This window comes from Oncorhynchus mykiss, chromosome 17 (assembly GCF_057628025.1).
Source record: "Oncorhynchus mykiss isolate SJ-2025 chromosome 17, ASM5762802v1, whole genome shotgun sequence".
NCBI lineage: Eukaryota > Metazoa > Chordata > Actinopteri > Salmoniformes > Salmonidae > Oncorhynchus > Oncorhynchus mykiss.
In genome coordinates this window covers 57,478,230-57,496,592 of record NC_143038.1, presented here as the reverse complement: position 1 = coordinate 57,496,592, position 18,363 = coordinate 57,478,230, and the positions used below count along the sequence as shown (strand labels likewise).

The window sequence follows — 18,363 nt, the reverse complement described above, 5'->3', positions numbered from 1 at the left end:
TAGAATCGAAAGAAAGGCAGCGCTCTTTTTATACGTTGCTTGTGTGTTAATTGCAAAAACATTGACAACGTTGTATTTGTAGTCAACTTATAGAGATATCTGTATAAATTGACGCGGGAGGGCAAAAAAGCATCTAGCGACGCACTTAACGTTAGCTGTTCTACGGGTGGTCTGAGGCAGACGTTAGATTACAACCGTTTTTAAGTGCAACATTAATTAATAACAATGGTTTTGGGAAACAGCTCTGAGATTTAACGATGGTCCTACCCTGGGATGGGTCTTTAGGACATGGGTCTATGGCCTCAGCCTTAAAATGCTTTTGGGAAACCGGGCCCAGATCACACAATTCTACCAAGATAGTTACCGTAATAAAATATATATCTATATAACAAATTAGCTGTCGTTTTTTATAAACTGTTAAATGGTTATGCTATTTATTCCTACACTAAACAGTGGTTTATATAGTACCCAATTGTCATACTTGAGTAAAGGTAAAGATAATTTAATAGAAAATGACTCAAGTAAAAGTGAAAGTCAAATCAGTAAAATACTACTTGAGTAAAATTCTTAAAGTATTTGGTTTTAAATATACTCAAGTATCAGAAGTAAATGTAATTGCAAAAATATATAACAAATACTTTCAAATTCCTTATATTAAGCAAACCAGACGGAACCATTACATTTTTTTTTCAGTTTTTATTTACGGATAGCCAGGTGCACACTCCAACACTCAGACATAATTCACAAACGAAGCATGTGTGTTTAGTGAGTCAGAGGCAGGAGGGATGACCAGGGATGTTCTCTTGATAAGTGCGTGAATTGGACCATTTTCCTGTCTGGCTAAGCATTCCAAATGTAACGAGTCCTTTTGGGTGTCATAGAAAATATATGGAGTAAAAAGTACATTATTCTCTTTAGGAATGTAGTGGAGTAAAAATATAAATTGTAAAATAAAGTACACATACTCCAAAAAACGACTTAAGTATTACTTTAAAGTTTGTTTACTTAAGTACTAAACATCACTGATACTAAGTATACATAACAGTCAATTATTATTTCATTATACTTTATTAAAATATCAAAATCTTCCCCTTCCCATTTGCTTTTATGCCCTCTGGTTTCTGATTGCTTCACAATCTACCTATTTGGGTGAATACACTCATCTTATATCACCACTGTTACATTTAACACCTGTTTAATGTACAGATGCTATTGCTTTTCTCTGGTAGAAGGAGGATTCTCATTTGGTGTTTTACTGGTGCTCTCCGAAACTGTTTTGGTAATTTCCCCAATTCTAGGCTTTTTGGCGCGGCAGCTCTTTGGGGCATCTCTGGTTCTGGCTATATTAACCTTGCTCTGGGGTACCTTATGAGGAGATAGCTCTATGGTTGGACCCTCAGTGGTCTGAACCTGGCTCTGGGATGGGTCTTTAGGACATGGGTCTATGGCTGGACCCTCAGTGGTCTTATCCGGGCTCTGGGATGGGTCTTTAGGACATGGGTCTATGGCTGGACCCTCAGTGGTCTTATCCGGGCTCTGGGATGGGTCTTGAGTAGATTGCTCAATTGCTGAGCATTCGATCTTTAACTGACTCTGTGAAACCTCTTTGTTAAGTGGCTCTTTCACTGAATTGTTCTTGCCTTCTGAATCTTTAGTGGGTGCACTCTCTATTTTCTCATTTCCCTGATTATTTAAAACATCTTTGGTGAGGGACCGAGTCTTTACATTACCTTGGGCAGTATGTGAGTGCCCTGTAGAGTGAGTAGCTACATACTTTGGAACATCTTCATAATGCCTAATTGATGCACGCTCAGGGGCCAAATCATATTTTTTGGGGGAAACCAATCTTGGAACAGGGTGCTGAATGGATTCAGCTGTGCTAACAATAGCATTGCGAGGAATGGACAGGTTGTCACTGACATCTCTGTCATCTAAGTAGTTACCATGCTGGTAATGGCCTGCCATTGTTTGCCTACTATCTGAGAATTCTTCTCCATTTGAGAAAATCATCTGGATCTTCTTAGGGCACCACACAAACTCATGTTTGGGCTCATAGTGCTTGTAGGCATACTTAACTAATTCCCTGCGTTGTTGCTTATCAATGACAGCAAAGATGAAGTAGTTGAGCACGCTCTCCTTCACATTGTACAGGTTGCCTTTGACAAGAGTTTCCTCCAGGAAGAAGCGGACGAGTGGGGCCTGGTAGTGGGGGAACCCCAGAGTGCCCAGGCACTTCAGGATGCGGGTGATGCGCAGGTTGTTGTGTGTATGTCTACAATGCACAAAAACACAAGAACAACAAAAATACAAGGATACTGTTATTCTCAGAAGGTTCATTTGAAAACAGAAATTGTAGCTATTATGTATCGCAATCACTATAAAATAACAGTTAAATGACCCAATGAAGAAATTGCTAACCTGTCCAGGTTGTCAAATCTGTCACGCCAGTTATTAGCACGTCGTACTTCCCCTGTTGTGTCATTTGACAGCTGGATGCCGTAGAAGTCCAGCATGAGCTTGTACGACTTGACCAGCCTCTTCTTCGCAGTTTCATCTTGAAGGAAAGCCTGAGGAAGAAGTAGATTGTCATTCAGAACAATTATGAACAAATTATATTTTCATTCATTTCTATGCCCACCAGTCAATAGATGACATACAGGTAACTGACAAAATAAAGCAAATACCAACATAGTTTTTTTGGTACATAGTGTCTCTGCCATAATTTCCTATGACAGAAAACAGCTTATGGACATCAGAACAGCGATCACTAACCTCAATTTGGATGAACATTTCTAATTCAACGAGTCGGCAGCTCTGGATGTTCTGCTTCCACCGGACTATGCCCTAATCTCCGGAACTCGAAAGAAGAAGTCGACGAGTATATCGACGAGCTAATAAACCACCTGTACTCTCTGTTCTATTGGTGAACGTACAGTCACTAGAGAACAAACTGGACAAGCTCCATTCGAGACTATTCTATCAACAGGACCTGGAAAATGGTAATATTCTATGTTTCTTAGAGTTATGGCTGAATGAGGACAAGGATAATATACAGTGCTGCAAAAAAAGTATTTAGTCAGCCACCAATTGTGAAAGTTCTCCCACTTAGAAAGATGAGAGAGGCCTGTCATTTTCATCATAGGTACACTTCAACTATGACAGACAAAATGAGAAAAAAAATCCAGAAAATCACATTGTAGGATTTTTAATGAATTTATTTGCAAATGATGGTGGAAAATAAGTATTTAGTCAATAACAAAAGTTTATCTCAATACTTTGTTATATACCCTTTGTTGGCAATGACAGAGGTCAAACGTTTTCTGTAAGTCTTCACAAGGTTTTCACACACTGTTGCTGGTATTTTGGCCCATTCCTCCATGCAGATCTCCTCCAGAGCAGTGATGTTTTTGGGCTGTTGCTGGGCAACACAGACTTTCAACTCCCTCCAAAGATTTTCTATGGGGTTGAGATCTGGAGACTGGCTAGGCCACTCCAGGACCTTGAAATGCTTCTTACGAAGCCACCTCTTCGTTGCCCGGATGGTGTGTTTGGGATCATTGTCATGCTGAAAGACCCAGCCACGTTTCATCTTCAATGCCCTTGCTGATGGTAGGCTTTGTTACTATGGTCCCAGCTCTCTGCAGGTCATTCACTAGGTCCCCCCATGTGGTTCTGGGACTTTTGCTCACCATTCTTGTGATCATTTTGACCCCATGGGGTGAGATCTTGCGTGGAGCCCCAGATCGAGGGAGATTATCAGTGGTCTTGTATGTCTTCCATTTCCTAATAATTGCTCCCACAGTTGATTTCTTCAAACCAAGCTGCTTACCTATTGCAGATTCAGTCTTCCCAGCCTGGTGCAGGTCTACAATTTTGTTTCTGGTGTCCTTTGACAGCTCTTTGGTCTTGGCCATAGTGAAGTTTGGAGTGTGACTGTTTGAGGTTGTGGACAGGTGTCTTTTATACTGATAACAAGTTCAAACAGGTGCCATTAATACAGGTAACGAGTGGAGGACAGAGGAGCCTCTTAAAGAAGAAGTTACAGGAGAGCCAGAAATGAGAGCCAGAAATCTTGCTTGTTTGTAGGTGACCAAATACTTATTTTCCACCATAATTTGCAAATAAATGCAGGCTTTGCAGGCTGTGACTTTAATGCAGGCAAACTTAAATCAGTTTTACAACATTTTTACCAGCATGTGCGACCAGAGGGAAAAAAACTCAAGACCACCTTTACTCCACACACAGAGATGCATACAAAGCTATCCCCCTCCCTCCATTTGGCAAATATGGCCATAATTCTATCCTCCCAATTCCTGCTTACAAGCAAAAACATAAGCAGGAAGTACCAGTGACTCGCTCAATACGGAAGTGGTCAGATGACTCGGATGCTACGCTACAGGACTGTTTTGCTAGCACCGACTGGAATATGTGCCGGGATTCATTGAATGGCTCCAATGAAGTCATCGGCTTTATCAATAAGCGCATTGACGATGTCTTCCCCACAGTGACTGTACGTACATATCCCAACCAGAAGCCATGGATTACAGCCAACATCCGCATCAAGCTAAAGGCTAGAGCTGCCTCTTTCAAGGAGCGGTACACTAATCCAGATGCTTATAAGAAATCCTGCTATGTCCTCAGACAAACCATCAAACAAGCAAAGCGACAATAGAAGAATATGATTGAATCCTACTACACTGGCTCTGACGCTCGTCGGATGTGGAAGGGCTTGAAAACTATTACGGATGACAAAGGGAAACCCAGATGCGAGCTGCCCTGTGACGCGAGCCTACCAGACGAGCTAAATTCCTTTTATGGTTGCTTCGAGGCAAGCAACACTGAAGCATGCACGAGACACCAGCTGTTCTGGATGACTGTGTGATAACGCTCTCGGTAGCCGATGTGAGCAAGACCTTTAAACAGGTCAACATTCACATTGAACGCTGAGCTGTTGTAAATGAACAGCATTCTCACATAAAGTATTCAACGACCATGGCATTTTTACTATTTTGTTGCCTTACAACCTGGAATTAAAATATATTTTTTGGGGGGGTTTGTATCACTTGATTTATATAACATACCTATCACTTTGAAGATGCAAAATACTTTTTATTGTGAAACAAACAAAAAATAAGACAAAAAAAAACAGAAAACTTGAGCGTGCATAACTATTTACCCCCCCAAAGTCAATACTTTGTAGAGACACCTTTTTCAGCAATTACAGCTGCAAGTCTCTTGGGTATGTCTCTATAAGCTTGGCACATCTAGCTACTGGGATTATTGCCAATTCTTCATGGCAAAACTGCTCCAGCTCCTTCAAGTTGGATGGGTTCCTTGCTGGTGTACAGCAATATTTAAGTCATACCACAGATTGCCAATTGGATTGCGGTCTGGGCTTTGACTAGGCCATTCCAAGACATGTAAATGTTTCCCTTAAACCTCTCGAGTGTTGCTTTAGCAGTATGCTTAGGGTCATTGTCCTGCTGGAAGGTGAACCTCTGTTCCAGTCTCAAATCTCTGGAAGACTGAAACAGGTTTCCCTCAAGAATTTCCCTGTATTTAGCGCCAAACATTATTCCCTCAATTCTGACCAGTTTCCCAGTCCCTGCTGATGAAAAACATCTCCACAGCATTATGCTGCCACCACCATACTTCACTGTGGGGATGGTGTTCTTGGATTGATAAGAGGTGTTGGGTTTGTGCCAGACATAGCGTTTTCCTTGATGGCCAAAAAGCTACATTTTAGTCTCATCTGACCAGAGTACCTTCTTCCATATGTTTGGGGAGTCTCCCACATGCCTTTTGGCGAACACCAAACATGTTTGCTTATTTTTTTCTTTAAGCAATGGCTTTTTTTCTGGCCACTCTTCCGTAAAGCACAGCTCTGTGAAGTGTATGGCTTCAAGTGGTACGGATACTCCAATCTCCGCTGTGGAGCTTTGCAGCTCCTTCAGGGTTATCTTTGGTCTCTTTGTTGCCTCTCAGATTAATGCCCTCCTTGTCTGGTCCGTGAGTTTTGGTGGGCGGCCCTCTCTTGGCAGGTTTGTTGTTGTTCCATATTCTTTCCATTTCATTGTGCTACGTGGGATGTTCAAAGTTTCTGATATTTTTTTAGAACCCAACCCTGATCTGTACTTCTCCACAACTTTGTCCCTGACCTGTTTGGAGAGGTCCTTGGTCTTCATGGTGCCGCTTGCTTGGTGATGCCCCTTGCTTAGTGGTGTTGCAGACTCTAGGGCCTTTCAGAACAGGTGTATGTATACTGAAATCATGTGACAGATCATGTGAAACTTAGATTGCACACAGGTGGACTTTATTTATTTAGTTATGTGACTTCTGAAGGAAATTGGTTGCACCAGATCTGATTTAGGGGCTTCATAGCAAAGAGGGTGAATACATATGCACTCACCACTTTTCCTTTTGTTATTTTTTTAATTGTTTTGGAACAAGTATTTTTTTATTTCACTTCACCAATTTGGACTATTTTGTGTGTGTCCATTACATGAAATCCAAATAAAATTCCATTTAAATTACATGTTGTAATGCAACAAAATAGGAAAAACAACAAGGGGGGTGAATACTTTTTCAAGGCACTGTATTTGTGAATGTCAATTGAACACTGAGCTGTAGTCAATGAACAGCATTCTCATATAGGTGTTCCTTTTGTCCAGGTGGGAAAGGGCAGTGTGGAGTGCGATTGAGATTTTTTCATCTGTGGATCTGTTTGCGCGGTATGCATCTGGTTCCTTGATGGCCGCCCCAGGTGGTAAGGGTAGGCAACAACACGTCTGCCATGCTGATCCTCAACTCTGGGGACCCTCAGGGGTGTGTACTTAGTCCCCTCCTGTACTCCCTGTTCACCCACGACTGTGTGGCCAAACACGACTCCAACACCATCATTAAGTTTGCTGACAATGATCACCGACAACGATGAGACAGCCTATAGGGAGAAGGTCAGAGAACTGGCAGTGTGGTGCCAGGAAAACAACCTCTTCCTCATTGTGAGAAAGACAAAGGAGCTGATCATGGACTACAGGAAAAGGTGGGCCGAACAGGCGGGGCTGTAGTGGAGCAGGTTGAGAGTTTCAAGTTCCTTGGTGTCCACATCACCAATGAACTATCATGGTCCAAACACCCCAAGACATAAAAGATTTGGCATGGGCCCTTAGATCATCAAAAAGTTCTACATTGAGAGAATCTTGACTGGCTACATCAACACTTGGTATGGCAACTGCTACACATCCAACCACAAGGCGCTACAGAGTGTAATGCATACGGCCAAGAACATCACTGGGGCCGAGCTCCCTACCATCTCGGACCTCTATACCAGGCGGTGTCAGAGGAAGGCCCTAAAAATTGTCAAAGACTCCAGCCACCCAATTCATAGACTGTTCTCTCTGCTACCGCATGGCAAGGAGTACCGATTTACCAAGTCTGGAACCAACAGGATCCTGAACAGATTCTGCACCCAAGCCATAAGACTGCTAAATAGTTAACCACATAGCTTCTGGACTATCGGCATTGACTCCTTTTTGCACTCACACATACTTACACCGACACTCCAACACATACACACACTCACTCACATTTAACATGTACAGTTGAAGTCAGAAGTTTACATACACTTAGGTTGGAGTCATTAAAACTTGTTTTTCAACAACTCCACAAATTTCTTGCTGACAAACTATAGTTTTGACAAGTCGGTTAGGACATCTACTTTGTGCATGTCACAAGTAATTTTTCCAACAATTGTTTACAGACAGATTATTTAACTTATAACTAACTCACTGTATCAACATTCCAGAAGTTTACATTCACTAAGTTGACTGTGCCTTTAAACAGCTTGGAAAATTCCAGAAAATTATGTCATGGCTTTAGAAGCTTCTGATAGGCTAATTGACATCATTTTAGCCAATTGGAGGTGCACCTTTGGATATATTTCAAGGCTTACCTTCAAACTATGTGCCTCTTTGCTTGACATCATAGGAAAATCAAAAGAAATCAGCCAAGACCTCAAATTTATTTTGCATACGTCCACAAATCTGGCTCATCCTTGGGAGCAATTTCCAAACACCAGAAGGTACCACGTTCATCTGTACAAACAATAGTACGCAAGTATAAACACCATAGGACCACGCAGCCGTCAAACCGCTCAGGAAGGAGACGCTTTCTGTCTCCTAGAGATGAGCATACTTTGGTGCGATAAATGCAAATCAATCCCAGAACAACAGCAAAAGACCTTGTGAAGATGCTGAAGGAAACAGGTACAAAAGTATCTATATCCACAGTTAAACCAGTCCGATATCGACATAACCTGAAAGGCCGCTCAGCAAGGAAGAAGCCACTGCTCCAAAACCGCCATATAAAAGCCAGACTACGGTTTGCAACTGCACATAGGGACAAAGATCGTACTTTTTGAAGAAATGTCCTCTGGTCTGATGAAACAAAAATAGAACTGTTTGGCCATAATGACCATCGTTATGTTTGGAGGAAAAAGGGGGTGGCTTGCAAACCGAAGAACACCATCCCAACCGTGAAGCACGGGGGTGGTAGCATCATGTTGTGGGGGTGCTTTGCTGGACTGGTGCACTTCACAAAATAGATGGCTCATGAGAAAGGAAAATTATGTGGTCATATTGAAGCAACATCTCAAGACATCAGTCAGGAAGTTAAAGCTTGCTCTCAAATGGGTCTTCCATATGGACCATGACCCCAAGCATACTTCCAAAGTAGCAAAATGGCTTAAGGGCAACAAAGTCAAGGTATTGGAGTGGCCATCACAAAGCCCTGACCTCAATCCTATAGAACACTTGTGGGCAGAACTGAAAAAGTGTGTGCGAGCAAGGAGGCCTACAAACCTGACTCAGTTACCCCAGCTCTGTCAGGAGGAATGGGCCAAAATTCACCCAACTTATTGTGGGAAGCTTGTGGAAGGCTACCCGAAATGTTTGCCCCAAGTTAAACAATTTAAAGGCAATGCTACCAAATACTAATTGAGTGTATGTAAACTTCTGACCCATTGGGAATGAGATGAAAGAAATAAAAGCTGAAATAAATCATTCTCTCTACTATTGTTTTGACATTTCACATTCTTAAAATAAAGTGGTGATCCTAACTGACCTAAGACAGGGAATTTTTTACTAGGATTAAATGTCAGGAATTCTGATAAACTGAGTTTAAATGTATTTGGCTAAGGTGTATGTAAACTTCCGACTTCAACTGTACACACAGGCATACTGTCGCCACACATACACTTCCATACTAATCACATATGCTGTTGCTACTGTTTATTATCTATCCTGTTGCCTAGTCACTTTACCTCTACCTGACTCAAATTACTTAAAGATTCTAACTTGTTGGATCTGATAAGTGTCTCTCCGATATACCGTTTAACTATTGAACAGCTGTTCTGTCGCCTGCGGCCTTGGTGCGTGTATACTGATGCAAATTACATCCAGAGGAAGTCTCAGAAACTTATCCTCTCGATTGAGCTCAGTACCTCGCCCTTGTTGCGTGGCACAGACTATTCGATATTCCGGTGGGGCAGGGAATCACCAGCGGGTTCTCTCATCCAGTCCAAACTTGAATCTCTAAATTTAGTAAAGCACCGACTCCAATTCAACCTCTCAGCCAGTAGAGGGGAGTCGCTACCTACCTAAATTCTTAAAAGAACTCTGACCGACAAACTCTGCTCCTGATACCGTGGGTCTCCCCGTCATCTCTCAAAGGTAATTAAAGAGCTATTATAAGCATAAATATAGAGATAAGTGTTATCATTGTACCAGGCTTTATAGAGCATTCAGGCATTTGCATGTTTTTTATTAACGCTGTGTGTAACCAAGTAACAAATTGTGTATTTTGAAGTGTGTTTGATTGTAAAAGACAAAAAACAGAGTGTTTCCAAAAATAAACGGTAGTCTTATTTTGTCTCGAGTAAAACGCCCTCCCAAGACAGTTAACGGCACGGGAGATAACAACTCTGACACTCCCCTCTACCGGGACACTGGAAACGGAGACTAATACTCTATGACAAAGTGAGTTACCATTACAAGACAAGGAGGAAGGTGAGTCCAGTAGTGATTCATTAATTGTATTATCGATCTATCTAAGTTTTATTATCCAAGCGATACATAGCCGACGGGCAGAGTAGTGAGACTAAGTTGACTAAAGGTCCTCACACTTTAAACTAGATACGTGATGAGGGGAAATGCTCAACCTGAGGGAAATCATATAGAGACTGGTAGGAAGAAGGCTTAATAACAACTCAAGGATTCATTAGTTTCTAGAGGATAAACGTGGGGTTCACACATCCCAGCTAGAGCTAGACCGTTGAGAGTGACAAGACAAAAGACCTCTCTACGCGGACAACGTATCGATAAAGAAAGAGAGGCAGGGCTACGCGAGCGGTCCTGGTTATACCGAGATGGGCAACTGGGCATTTTTATACATGACCCTAATCGTGATGGGATGTTAATTGCTTAATTAACCCAGGAACGACACCTTTGTGAAAGCACCTGCTTTCAATATACTTTGTATCCCCCATTTACTCTTGTATTTCCTTTATTTTCGTAGTTGCCTCTATGTAAATGCAGTATGTAGAGAACATTTCCTTGCTCAAAGAAACTACTAGAAGTACCTCAATTTCCTTTTTGGTGAGTTCCTTGGCTTGATTATTCATTCCTGGTTCTTGAAGAGGGAACAACCTAAATTAAATGTTTGTTTAAAAAATATATACATATACAGTACACACACACACACACACACACACACACACACACACACACACACATTTTAAAGAATTGTATTATAACAATTCATATTCTAAATAAAAATAATTGAAAGCCTATGTAAATGTAAAGGAAACTAACCATTGGATGTATGAGTGAACTCTTTCCAGTTTTAAATATTGCCTGTTCCATTTCTTGTGAAAGTCCTCAATGAAGACACCTAATCAGAGCAAAGGTTACAGTAAAAAAGTATTGTCAAATCTAAACTGCACTCAAAGAAACAGTAAATACATTACCATCAGGGGAGGAGGGTATTTGTTCACGGTAGAACTTTAAATTAGGCATATCTTCCTGAGGGGGAAAGAGCAATGCAAATTCAGAAATGGGGATATTTCTCAGAGAGTTGTATCAAAACACTACAAGAATTATAGAGGGATTAGATAGTGAAATGATTACTTAAATCATTCAGTTTTTCCATGTATTACACAAAAAAGAATGAGAACTTATTTACTTGTTGTTGCCAGCCGAAGTACAAGTTTGATCTATGCTCCTGTGGAAACAAGAACCAAGTGCTAAAGACTGTACCAGCTACTGACTACACTCTAAGAAAAACGGGTTAAAAAATAGTTATTTGCGGAGCGATAGGGTTCCACCAAGAACTGATTCATCTAAAGAACCCTTTTAGGAAGACCAGGGTTCTTTGTAAGGTATTGTGTTCTACCTAGAAACTTTAACATCCTAAGAACCGTTTTTGGAAGAAAGGGTTCTTTGATGGTTACTTGGAAGGCAAGAAGGCTTCTGTCAATTAGGTTAGTATTGTGGAGTAACTAAAACGTTGTTGATCCATCCTCAGTTTTCTCCTATCACAGCTATTAAACTCCGTAACTGTTTTAAAAGTCACCATTGACCTCATGGTGAAATCCCTGAGCGGTTTCCTTCCTCTCCGCCAACTGAGTTAGGGAGGACACCTGTATCTTTGTAGTGACTGGGTGTATTGATACACCATCCAAAGCACTATTAATAACTTCACCATGATCAAAGGGATATTCAATGTCTGCTTTTTATTTTATTTTACCCCATCTACCAATAGGTGCCCTTCTTTGTGAGGTGTTGGAAAACCTCCCTGGTCTTTGTGGTTGAATCTAATTTTGAAATTCACTGCTCGACTGAGGGATCTTACAGATAATTGCATGTGTGGGGTAGAGATGCGGTAGTCAATGAAAATCGTGTTGAACACTATTATTGCACAAACAGTCCATACAACTTATTATGTGACAGATTTTTGCTCTTGAACTTATTTAGACTTGCCATATGAAAGGGTTTGAAAACCTATTGACTCAGCTTTTCATTTTAATTATATATATTATTTTACATAATTCCACTTTGACATTATGGGGTATTGTGTGTAGGCCAGTGACCAAAAAATCTAATTTTAATCCATTTAAAATTGAGGGTGTAAAAAGTGAAGGGGTTTGAATACTTTCTGTATTGCACCCGTTACTGAGATGGTTGTTCCAGTTTAGATTATTTAAGTAGTCTCACCTATCAATCATCCCTACCCTGGCAATCATTCTGAAAGCATGTTTTGGGTGATTAAAAGTGAAAATTGTTAGATATACTCACTCTGGCTGGATTCAAATAGGAATTACATATCACTTTGCAAGACAGCCTGATGTGACTTGCAGCCTGACGTGGTCGGTAAACCAGGAGTTTCCTAACACCACTTGTGTTAGGGTATAACTAGGCCCTCAAAGAAAGGCCTTGTGATACTGTATTGATTGTCATAAATAGTTTAATTGTAAAGCCTAATACGGCTGGAGGAACCATTCATTGAAGGCTCTAGGAATAACCTTCAGATGATAAAAGGTTTCTTGGTATAACTATTTAGTAGCTTTGATGTAGGTAAATGGTGGCATATTCCCCGTCTTCTCTCTGGCAGTGGCGAGAATGATGGAGAACTACAGGCTACGTGTGTGGACTGCGGAGGCCTGTCGGACGCTTGACCACTTTGGCCAATCAGAACGTAGAAAAAAACAATCTAAATTCATGCTGTGTCAGCCTCGAAGTTCAGAAAACTCCACGGACCCCCTTTGCACAGTGGAACACAGAACGATATGTGACCACTTGGTTACAGCGACACTGTTCTGCCAAGGACACACCAACCAGAGTGGCCACCGCAAAGCCCAAGGAGCCTGACCCACTCTGGAAGTTGCTTTAGCCCTCCTTGGGATATTTAGCCTCTATTGGCTATTGAGACGCTGGGCCCATTGTAGCTTGGTATGCTAGGGTGGGAAATTGGAAATGTGAATTGGGCCAAGTTAGAGGTAATAATGCATTTAGGTTATAGTTTATTGAGATGTATGAATACACCACACCAAAAGCTTGATTTTATGACCTTTTAAAAATAAATGTCCTACAATTCTACGTAGTAATGTTTTATGTTCACTACTTGGTCATTCTAACCCTAATCTAGCACACCTGATTCTAATAATTAGCTGGTTTATAACATGAATCATGTGCTCCCTCACCTAAAAGAATTGCACTACACCACTACCTATGGGGACAAACCGAAGAATCCTATGTGATTCCACTCAGCACCTTTTTTTCTAAGAGTGTATGATTAACAGCAATATAACTGCATTAGGATTGATAATGCAGCCTGCAGCACACCATCATTATCAGGTGGATTTATATGAAATAGCATAAATTATGTAAGATTGTGTGAAGAGAATAATGACTTACTGGATAATCATGCCTGTACTTTTGCATATCCTTTGCTGCACTTTTGAATCTGTTAAACCTGTGTGACTAAAAACACATTCACTTCATGAGTTCATAAAATGGCAGTTATGGAAACACCTGACAACAACACATGTTTGAGCTCATGCAGTATGTACAGTGAAACAAAAACTTGGAAGGAAAATTTCACTAGCTGGATAGGCCGGCAATCATTCTACTTGGCTACTGACATAGGCCTATAGCAGACTTTATCAGTCATATCCATTTTATGTATCTAGAAGTTAAAGATAGAGATCTTCACATAGACAAACATAATACATCAGTATTCCTAACCCCTTGGCGGAGCTTTGATTGGTGAGCAATAGCTTTAGGCTACTCAATATAAGATGCAATGTCATACAAATGCAATAATGGTTAAATAAATATAATATATTATATATCGTATATTAAAATATATTATAAATGTTGTCCCAAAACCCTGATTCTCAATGTATCAGAACATAACACTTACTTGTTGCGACCAACTGGTGTACTGGTGTACCCACTCCTGAGGAAATACAACAGTGAGAAGGAGGTACAAAGAACAGCAGTGAACAACAGTAGTGAATCATAATCTGCTGAGGTCTTAAAATGATCTGAAGATTTGGGCATATGACAGAGCACATGTATAAGGCATTGAGCCAAGCATTTTAAATGATTTTTGTCTGAAAATTCTAAAGGATCAGTTATTAATATTCTGTTACCATTATTCTAGGCCTACATTGGTAAATTTTGCTTTGGAAAATTAAATATTTCATCTGTATTTTATGGTGCCAATAAGATACTTTTAATGATAGGCTACAGCCCTCAACTCTGGACCTCAAAGCCAGTTCCACTGCATTTTTCCAATGTTCCCTTTGAATCAGGGACTGACTTAGACCTGGGACACCAGGTGGCTGCAGTTAATTATCAGGTAGAACAGAAATCCAGCAGGTTCCGGACCTCATAGGAGAAGAGTTGAATACCCCTGGGCTACAGTATTCTAAAACTCATCTGCTGAGAGTCCACACAAAAAATGTGATCAGGGCCCAGGGGCCTGTGTACGTACATGTTGGGACTTTTGACCACTGGTTTCTTTGTTTGGAGGATCCTCCCATGTCGAGTCGTACTCGCAGTAGTACTCATCCGTGTCTTCAACATCATATGACCTAGTTGACCTGAGAACCCGAAGCTTGACTTCTCCACTGAGAAGGGTTTCTGGCCTCTCCACTGCTCTACTGGGAAGGGATTCTGGATTCTCCACTTCTTCACTAAAAAGGGATTCTGGACTCCCCACTCCTTCACTGGGAAAGGATTCTGGAATCTCAATTTTTTCACTAAAAAGGGATTCTGGACTCTCCACTTCTTCACTAAAAAGGGATTCTGGACTCCCCACTCCTCCACTGGGAAGGGATTCTGGACTCCCCACTCCTTCACTGGGAAGGGATTCTGGACTCTCCACTTCTTCACTAAAAAGGGATTCTGGACTCCCCACTCCTCCACTGGGAAGGGATTCTGGACTCCCCACTCCTTCACTGGGAAGGGATTCTGGACTCTCCACTTCTTCACTAAAAAGGGATTCTGGACTCCCCACTCCTTCACTGGGAAGGGATTCTGGACTCCCCACTCCTTCACTGGGAAGGGATTCTGGACTCTCCACTTCTTCACTAAAAAGGGATTCTGGACTCCCCACTCCTTCACTGGGAAGGGATTCTGGACTCCCCACTCCTTCACTGGGAATGGATTCTGGACTCTCCACTTCTTCACTAAAAAGGGATTCTGGACTCCCCACTCCTTCACTGGGAAGGGATTCTGGACTCTCCACTTCTTCACTAAAAAGGGATTCTGGACTCCCCACTCCTTCACTGGGAAGGTATTCTGGACTCCTCACTCCTTCACTTAGAAGGGATTCTGGACTCCCCACTCCTTCACCGGAAAGGGATTCTGGACTCCCCACTCCTTCACCGGAAAGGGATTCTGGACAGTCAGGATAATTTGGCAAGATACATCTCCCTGTGCGTTCCAAAAACCTTGCAAAATAATTTTCCACGATCGATCTCCAGGGTAAGTAGGAGAGAACTGGAACCAGGAAAAATGGACACAGCCGTTCAATTCTGCGACGCATCCTAAAAAGTTGTCGTCTCAATTTAGTAAACCATTTTACTACTTACTGCTCGGGCCAGCTATCTTCCTATTATCATTGGATGCCCACTAACTCTGCTGCGCCCTTGCCCTAATAACAAAATAATGTACTCTGTAGCCTATTGAAAATGTTCTAAAGTTTAACAAAGATTGGTTTATAATTGATTAATCCACGAGAGCCACCACGATATCTTGCATTCGGATTCGGAGAATGTCTGTACAGTTTCACTTTTGTTTCACTACATCATGTGCCTCCACCAGCATTTGCAAGAAGTCATAAACACCAGCCAATCCAGTTTACAGCTGAGTGATATGGGTTTGGTACCAGCCAAACCAGTTTACTGTTGAGTGATATGGGTTTGGTACGCTATCCTTGATACAATGAAAATAGTTAAGAAAAATACAATAATGAAGTAAGCTTAATGCAACATCTTTTTGAGTGCAAACCCATTACACCTTTTTGTTGATATTGGTTTGGTCAAATGACTCACTGGAGTCATGTAAGCCTAGCTATTTGTAAAGTGACACATACCTAACAGTTGTAACTATTTTACCTTACTTGATCTGGTTTTGTTCTATTTTCCCCCTCACTTAAATTATAGGCCTAACATTTTCAGGAAAATTGTAGGCCTACCACCTACATGATTATTGCTCTGTGTTGAACATCAGCTCCATCTATAGGCCTAACCTACTTTGCAACATAAAACTGAAAAGATGTCATTATAGCAGTATATTCAAAATAATTTGAGCTAGTGCACACTTTTACAGGGGTACAGATCCAGCTGCCTTCTCACACTATAAGTATGTAATGATAACACATTATGGTGTTGTTTCCTCTATGTCATTCTGTTGACATGGACTGCAGAGACAGCATTAAACAGATGTGAACATGATACAAGAGTTAACCTTAGTCCTAAATTATCAGAAGGCCTACAAATACTGTAGTAGGCAGGGGGATCCTGACAGAGACAGGAGAAGGGACAGGTCCTGGAGCAGAGAGAGGGACAAAGACAGAGACCGCCGGGACAGGAGTAAGAGCAATGAAAAGATAGAAGAGAAAAAATAAATAAACAAATCTGATGTCCCAGAGAATCAAATCAAATTTATTTGTCACATACACATGGTTGACAGATGTTAATGCGAGTGTAGCGAATGATAAACCTGCAGAGGTGGAAAGTGATTAAAACATATCATAATGTCTTACTTTTGTGGACCACTTTTCTCTGTAGTAAACTCAATCACCCTGTGACTTTCAACTGTAAATGTAAATAGATGTTATTGGGAATGTTTTTCAACGTGACTGTAACGATCTTCTTCATCTGAGGAGGAGTATGAAAGACCAGACCAAAACGCAGCGTGGTAAGTGTCCATTTTATTGAAATATAACTGAACACTGAAATACAAAATAACCAAAGTGAAACAATGAAAATCGAAACAGTTCTTTATGGTGAAACACAGACACAGAAAAAAACTACCCACAACCCATAGTGGGAAAATAGGCTGCCTAAGTATGGTTCTCAATCAGAGACAACAATTGACAACTGCCTCTGATTGGGAACCATACCAGGCCAAACACATAGAAATCTAACACACAGAACAAAACATAGAATGCCCACCCCACCTCACGCCCTGAACAAACTAAAATAGAGACATAAAAAAGGAACTAAGGTCAGGACATGACAATGACAAAGGATCTTATGGTAAAATGCTCTTGTAGAGGTCTAACCATTTTTTAATCTACTTTTTTCTTATTCCTTTAGCCACATCATATTTTATGAATTTGTCACATTGGAAGAAACTCATTTTGAGGTCATTTAAATTCAACTGACTTTATGATACCATGTAATTTATATATTATGTGTACATTTCTTCTGTCAAAGTACCTTCACACGGTACAATAATCACATTAAAGTAACTGATTAATTTCCTTCCTTGTAATGTAGATATGAATGTATTTGTGTATACACTTGTATGTTTTTAATCAAGTTTTTCTAAGTAGAGAAATTATAGGCCATATATCTGGAATGGATAATGTGAGAATTGAGGAAAAACCTTGATTGCTATAGCCTGAAGCCATTGAACAGTATGAACGGTTGTATCTATAGTATTGTTAATTACAGTTGACAATTGAAACATGTTCTGATTTAACTTGTCCAATTAAACCTACTTTGACTACATTTCTCTTTGTCAGTAATGGGTAGTATCTTTTGATCACTTCTTTAATTTACATGCAACTCAAATCAATAATGTCAGTGTGAACCACCTCAGGACAATTGTCCTGAGGCTTGTTGTGAGGAGCAGCCACGTAGCAATGTAAGGGATCTCGTCCTCCTCTTCTGAGGAGGAAAAGCGAGAAGGATCGGAAATTCCCTTTTGCAATGGAAAACTAGGTAGTCCCTTGCAGTTTCAGTCCATTTTCATTCTGTTTGGTGCCTAATGAATATGACCCTGTACCCCAGCCAAGTCCCAGGCTTTTGTGGGCACACTGCCTCACGATGGCTCATTTGCACTTTTATAGTTTCAGTTTTGTTTTCATGTGTAGAGAGCAGTCTTGCGCATTGACCGTTGACCAATGGCCAACTCAGATTCTACTTTATGAATTCAGAAAGACACCGGAAAGATCAAAAATAATAATGTGAAGGACTGGTCGTGGTCTCCCATCTCATTTGGCTGTAGTGTCTTTAGATTCTAATAAAAAATGTAACCTGTATTTAACTAGGCAAGTCAGTTAAGAACA

At 40.8% G+C, this 18,363-nt stretch overlaps 1 protein-coding gene across 1 annotated transcript; it reads right to left on the bottom strand.

Moving 5' to 3' along the window:
- Positions 1-985: 985 nt before the first annotated feature.
- On the bottom strand, positions 986-17,795 carry LOC110494543 (uncharacterized). The gene is made up of 9 exons (XM_036950606.2): positions 14,554-17,795; positions 13,978-14,013; positions 13,470-13,535; positions 11,239-11,277; positions 11,024-11,078; positions 10,869-10,947; positions 10,637-10,703; positions 2,419-2,567; positions 986-2,272 (listed from the first exon to the last, which is right to left on the bottom strand). Exons 1-9 carry the CDS (start codon positions 15,607-15,609, stop codon positions 1,210-1,212), a joined length of 2,610 nt encoding a protein of 869 aa, XP_036806501.2. The 5' UTR covers positions 15,610-17,795; the 3' UTR covers positions 986-1,209.
- Between the last annotated feature and the right edge of the window lie 568 nt (positions 17,796-18,363).

Coding starts and splice junctions, on each gene's coding strand:
- LOC110494543 (XM_036950606.2), bottom strand. CDS start 15,609: ATGCGTCGCAGAATTGAACGGCTGTGTCCATTTTTCCTGGTTCCAGTT. Junction 11,079..11,238: donor ACTTCGGCTGGCAACAACAA/GTAAATAAGTTC, acceptor TTTCCCCCTCAG/GAAGATATGCCTAATTTAAA. Junction 10,704..10,868: donor GTTCACTCATACATCCAATG/GTTAGTTTCCTT, acceptor CATTTAATTTAG/GTTGTTCCCTCTTCAAGAAC.